The sequence below is a fragment of the Myotis davidii genome, unplaced genomic scaffold (genome assembly GCF_000327345.1).
Source record: "Myotis davidii unplaced genomic scaffold, ASM32734v1 scaffold67, whole genome shotgun sequence".
NCBI lineage: Eukaryota > Metazoa > Chordata > Mammalia > Chiroptera > Vespertilionidae > Myotis > Myotis davidii.
Genome location: NW_006298521.1, coordinates 527,510 through 533,612, shown reverse-complemented (window position 1 = coordinate 533,612; position 6,103 = coordinate 527,510). Strand labels below are relative to the sequence as shown.

The 6,103-nt window shown below is 65.5% G+C and overlaps 1 protein-coding gene across 1 annotated transcript in view; it reads left to right on the top strand.

Annotated features, from left to right (window-relative positions):
- TTC38 (tetratricopeptide repeat domain 38) overlaps positions 1 to 3,515 on the top strand; it is a 37,366-nt gene extending 33,851 nt beyond the window's left edge. Inside the window, exons 11-14 of the mRNA XM_015570736.1 lie at positions 1,396 to 1,633; positions 2,287 to 2,446; positions 2,604 to 2,677; positions 3,227 to 3,515. Coding sequence (XP_015426222.1) covers positions 1,396 to 1,633; positions 2,287 to 2,446; positions 2,604 to 2,677; positions 3,227 to 3,320 — 566 coding nt within the window. The 3' untranslated portion in view covers positions 3,321 to 3,515. The remainder of the gene's footprint in view (positions 1 to 1,395; positions 1,634 to 2,286; positions 2,447 to 2,603; positions 2,678 to 3,226) is intronic.
- Positions 3,516 to 6,103: the final 2,588 nt, after the last annotated feature.

The following is a 6,103-nucleotide window of genomic DNA, read 5'->3' as shown; positions in this document are numbered from 1 at the left end:
AGGCCTCGGGCCCTGTGCCCAGGGTGGCACCTGCGCTCCCCACAGCCTGCCCACCAGGCCTGCAGCACAGCTGGCACCTGGCCGCCTGTCTCTGGGCTGCCACCTTTTCTAGAACAAGGGAAGGGAGAGTCCTCAGCCCCCTGGGGCTCAGAGCGGTTTCTCCACAGTCACCCACGCTCTGCAGGGAGCTGGGCGGGGCTGGCCTCAGCTCTGGGGCGACAGAGGCTCCCGGCCAGCTCTGCACCCGGATGGTCCTCCTCCTCCCAGGCCCAGCAGAGCCGGCCTGGGCCCCTCCCGACCCTGGGAGAGGGTGTGCAGGGCTTGCCAGGCAGAGACGGGGACGGTGGTCCAGGCAGAGAGCAGCTCTCCAAAGCCCCCGGCACGGAGGCCGCAGCCACGGGCCAGTGAGGAGCTGGCCTCCCTCGGCCTCAGAGGGGCCGCTGGGCAGGGACGGACGGCTCCGCTCTGCCTTTACTTAGTCATTTTTAATATTTTTATTGATTTTTAGAGAGAGGCAGGGCTTGCCAGGCAGAGACGGGGACGGTGGTCCAGGCAGAGAGCAGCTCTCCAAAGCCCCCGGCACGGAGGCCGCAGCCACGGGCCAGTGAGGAGCTGGCCTCCCTCGGCCTCAGAGGGGCCGCTGGGCAGGGACGGACGGCTCCGCTCTGCCTTTACTTAGTCATTTTTAATATTTTTATTGATTTTTAGAGAGAGGGAGGGGCGAGGCATAGAGGGAAAGAAACATCGATGAGAGGGAAACATCACCGATCCTGCACGCCCCCCACTGGGGACCCAGCCTGCAACCAGGGCATCCGCCCCGGCTGGGAGTCAAACGGTGACCTCTCGGTTCCTGGGTCGGTGCTCAACCACTGAGCCGCACCAGCCGGGCTCCAGTCCGCCTTTGAGAAGGAGCCTCTGAGCCGTGGGGGCTGAGCCAGGGGAAGCTGAGGCCAGAGGCTGAGGAAGGGGGAGGAGGCGGAGGGAGGGAACAGCGAGGAGGTGGGGAGGTCCTTGAGGGGCCCTGGGGGTCGGGAGGGAGCGGACCCCTGCAGAGGCTGCCTCCTGGCTGTCCTGGGGGCAAGGCTGGGACCCTGCAACCTAGTCTAGGGGAGGCCTGTGTCCCTTGCCACCAAAACCGTCCAGAACGGTCGGGGGCAGGGCGAGGGCATCTGGAAGGCTGCGGGGAGGCGCAGCCGCTCATCCCTCACGCTCAGAGTGGAGACGCGCAGCCAGGTCCCGAGTTGCCCAGGGCAACATCCCTGGTTACCGAGGTGCCTGGGAGAAGGGGAGACCCCGCAGCCCCAGGGGGCGGAGGACAGGAGGGTGTGGTGCTGGCGAGAGGGTTGGAAGCAGGGACTAGCAATATTGGCCTTCCTCCCCGGAGCAGGGTCCCAGGGCCCCACGTGTGGGTGCGGGACCCGGACACAGGAGCCTCACGCCTGCGGCGGTTTCCTCCCCGCGTCCTAGGGGTGTCTGTGGGCGAGCGGTGGCGGGATGTCCTGCCCGTGACCCGGGAGCACAGCCGCGACCACATCCTGCTGTTCAACGACGTCCACTTCCTGATGGCGTCCCTGGGTGCGGGGGACGCCCAGACCACGCAGGAGCTGCTGACCACCCTGCAGGAGGCCAGCGAGTACGCGGGGGCCAGGGCTCCGGGCGCCTCTGTGCGGGGAGGCCAGGGTGGGGTCCCGTTGTGAGCACCCCAGTGGGGGCCGTGGGGATGCATCAGGGCTGCTCCCAGCTGTGAGCCCAGGTGGGCACCCTCCATCCTCCAGGTGGGCAGCCCTGGGTGGGTGGGAGAGCCCCCTGTCAGACAGGCAGCCTCCCCCAGGGATGTGGTGGAGTCCCCGAAGCACTTCTTTTTCCCGAGCCTCAGTTTCCCCGTGTGCAAACCGGGGACAGTGCTGCTGAGGCAGGCGGTGGGACAGCGACGCGCCTCGTGCAGGTTCCTGGCACCGGTGGGGCCACTGCCCATCACCGTGGAGGCCAGAGGGAGCCTGGGAGGCGGGGCCTCTGCGTTGGGTCCTGGAGAGGCAGCCGGGCCTCCACCGGGAGGCTCTAGCCGGGGGGCGGGTATGTGCCCCCTGTGGTCTGTCCTGAGGCCCGGTGGAGGGGGACCTTGGCCACCCTTGAGCTGGTCACCACCACAGCCACTTGCCCTGCCCTCCGCCAGGCGAGGTGCCCAGCGACGGGGAGCGGCCTGTACGCTCGGGGCCAGGGCCACGGGCTGAGCAGGGACAGAGCTGCGCTGTGACGGGCAGGCCCCTGACGGCACCTTCGCGGCAGGTCCCCCGGGGAGAACTGCCAGCACCGCCTGGCCCGCGACGTGGGGATGCCCCTGTGCCAGGCTCTGGTGGAGGCCGAGCGCGGGAACCCCGACCGCGTCCTGGAGCTCCTGCTGCCCGTCCGCTACCGCCTCGTCCAGATCGGGGGCAGCAACGCGCAGGTGAGCCCGCCGCCCGCCCGGCTCCGAGGGACGGAGCCCACAGCGTGGGGCGTCCTGACCTCCTCGCCCCCAGCCCGTCCTGGGAGCGGGTGGCCTTCCGGAGGGGGTGCCCTCCCTCACCCACGTCCGGGAGCCTGACCTGCCCGTGACCTTGCAGAGAGACGTCTTCAGCCAGCTGCTGATCCACGCGGCCCTGCAGTGCACCTCGGGCCCCCACAGGAACGTGGCCCGGTGAGTTCCTCGGGGTCTCAGGCCACGGCTCCCACACGGGGTCTCCCCGGGGCGTCCGGATGCTCAGCGGCCCCACCTCCCTGGGCTGGGGCGGCTCCCAGCTTTGAGGTTACGCAGACACCAGGCTCCGCTGCTTGGTCCTCCCTGTTGCCATGTCATCCTGACGGGCACAGTCCCTCCTCGTTCCGGCCACGCTGAGCGAGTTGCCCAGACACGGCTGCCTCCCAGGCCCCTGGGCCTTGCACGTGTGTGCCCTCCGCCTCGGATACCGTCCTTTGCCACCTGATGCCCCCTACCGACCCTTCAGGCCTCCGTGCCGTTCTCCTTTCTGACTGGGCCGGTGCCAGGAGGCAGAGGGCAGGCAGGCCCAGGCCCCGGCTGCCCAGAACTCGAGGCTGCCCCCTCCCGCAGCCTGGGAAGGGGGGCTTCTTGCTCTCGGACCACGTCAGCCCAGCCCAGCTGCCTGGGTCCTGCCTCAGGGCTGAGCGACCCATCGGGCCCCCACCTCCTTCTAGAAGGTTCCACCAACAGCCCCGTCTCTGTCTGCAGAAGCCTTCTGATGGAGCGGGACGCCTTGAAGCCCAACTCGCCCCTGACTGAGCGGCTCAAGCGCAAGGCAGCGGCTGTCCACCTCCTGCAGTGAGCCGGCCGGGCCCGGGGCAGAGCCGCCGCTGGCGGGCGTCCTAGCTCAGGGGCCACACCGACAGGCCTGGGGAGTGGTCTGCAGCTTTAAACAGAGCCCTGTGGCCGGCGGCGTCACAGGAAGAGGGCATGTGACTGTATGTAAAGGTGATTCAGAATCTCCTTCTAGTCCTTGTTAAAGGCCAAGGCAGGTGCTGGGAGGGGGTCTTCACAGCTCAGGGCACCCCACCCCAGGCTGCCCTTGGGGTAACCCTCATTGTCTTCGCATCCTCTCCCAGGCAGGTTGGGAGTGAGGGAACCAGAGGGGGCAGTGACCTGCCCAGGCCACAGCGAGTGGACGCCCTGGCCCTCCTGGGGGAGGGGGACCTCATCTCAGCGCGCCCCCCTCACAGGAGCACAGCCCGTGGGTGCCCTCCTGCCGCCCCGGCCACGTCCCGGGGGCGTTTGGTGACACTGATGTGGGCTTGTCTCTCTCTATTCTGAACTGCACGTTGTGAAGGGGCCCCCGCACGTGGTTTCTAACATGGACTGTGACTTCGGTCAGACCAGCGGTTCTCAACCTGTGGGTCGCGACCCCTTTGGCGGGCCAATGACCCTTTCACAGGGGTCGCCTAAGACCATCCTGCATCTCAGATAGTTCCATGACGATTCATAACAGTAGCAACATTACAGTGATGAAGTAGCAACGAAAATAATGTTATGGTTGGGTCACAACATGAGGGACTGTATTTAAAGGGCCAGAAGGTTGAGAACCACTGGGTCAGACAAACAGCAGCGGAGCTGCCCGCTTTCTGGGGTGTGAGGGTTGAGCTCGGGTTGCCCTCTTGTGGCAAAAACCGAAGCATCGTGACATGTGGCTTCAACGCTCCTGGTCCCCTGAGCCAGGAGGTTTCAGTTTAGTGTGCAGACAAAGCCGCCTGCCTGCGGTGAGCAGGACCCCGCGAGGGGCCGGGAGATGACCCAACCCAGCTCCCTTTGAGGCCTCTCTCCAACCAGGCCTGAAGCAGGGCCATGCCTGCATTTCCCTGTTCCTTCGGCCAATAAAATCCTCCTCTTTCTAAAGCCAGAATGGCCCGGCAGACATGGCTCAGTGGTTGAGCGTTGACCTAGGAACCAGGAGGTCACAGTTCCATTCCCTGTCAGGGGCACATGCCTGGGTTGTGGGCTTGGTCCCCAGTAGGGTGTGTGCAGGAGGCAGCCGATCATGATTCTCTCTCATCGATGTTTCTGCCTCTCTGTCCCTCTCCCTTCCTCTCTGAAGGCAATAAAAACACATTAAAGTAATAATAAAGCCAGTGTGACCCTGGTGTTTCCTACACCCAAAGGCTCTTGGGTGTAGCTGGGACTTGCGCCTGGTCTGTCTGGCTCCATCTCTCCTCTCCAGTTAAGCAGGATCCTGAGCCAAAGATGACGGGACTCAGAACGGAACCCAGGATCAGAGACTCGGGAGGGAGAGGCAGGGGCCAGGGGCCAGCACATTGGAACCCGGTGAGGGTGACGAGGGAGGCTGCAGAGGGAGTCCCTAGATAGAAGAGAGGTGTTGGGGTGCCAAGATAAGCCCAAGGGGAGGCAGAGTGCAAGCCGGGTTCCTTCCAAGGCACTAACCCCCTCCCCCATCTTGCCGAGCCCTCGCTCAGATCCTGCCTGGTGCCCCGCACTGGACTGGGTGAGGCTGGAGGACAGAGGTGACTGAGACCCACCTGCCCTGCAGGAGCTCAGCGTCTCTTGAGGAGCCCGAACAGGAATGAGAAGAGAAGTGGGACCACGGCCACGCGGAGTGATGGGTGTGGATGGTATGGAACCGGGGACGAGGGGCCCAGAGGGGGCCCCAGCCGTCCTGGAAGGCCTCTTAGTGGAAGTCGGGCACAGGATGGCTTCCCCTGGACACATCTCACCTGCCTGCCCAGATCAATGGCTCGACGTCACCCCTGAAAATGGTGTCTCCTTCCAGAGTTGGGGAATGGGGAGGAGGCGCTGTTCCCTCCCCAGTCCCTCCGCCCCTCCCTCCTTCAGTCCCTGGTCCTTAGAGCCAGAGCTTCCTGACGCTGGCCTGGGCGGAGCCCCAAGGGTCAAGTGTGGCCCTCTAAGCTGCCTGGCCTGGCCACCAGTCAGCCCCTCTCAGGCCAGGGGTCTCCTGCTGGCTCCAACAGGTGCACTCCCCATGCAGACCCGTCACCTGGCCACCGGACCCTGCCTGGAGGTGCACCCCTCCAACCTGCCCCCAAACCCCCCAACCAATCGAGCTCCAGGAGGCTGTAAAGTCCCGGGCAGGCTCCTGCCACCCCTCTGGCCCTGCCCCGGCCTGATCACTGTCCCCTGCGGCCAGAGAGCTCCTGCTCCAGGGGCACAGACTGCGGTGTCAGTACCAAGTGACCAGGTCTCCTTACTGGACTAGGAACCGCGTGCAGCTTTGCAAAGCGGGCAGATGAACCTGCCTCGTCTAGAGGCTACAACACTCTCCGACAGGAATTTAACTGTCTCCATTTGCAGCTGAAGCGCGGGGATCACAACCCACATCCCCGCCCGATGCTAAACCTGCAGGGACAGGAGCGGGGCTCCAAGCAAACCCCGCCCAGGTCTGCCCTGACCTCTGGCCTGCGCAGCAAATCTGCGCGCCGAGGCAGTGCGCACGCGCGCCACGCTCCTCCTCCCAGGCGCGCGGACTACAACCCCCAGGATGCACCGGGCATGACGACCTCGCAGAGCCCTTTTCAAACCGGCCAATCGCAGCGCGCGCCGGTCCCGTCGCGCCCAGTTTAAATCCGGGGTGGAGGCGTGTGGGTC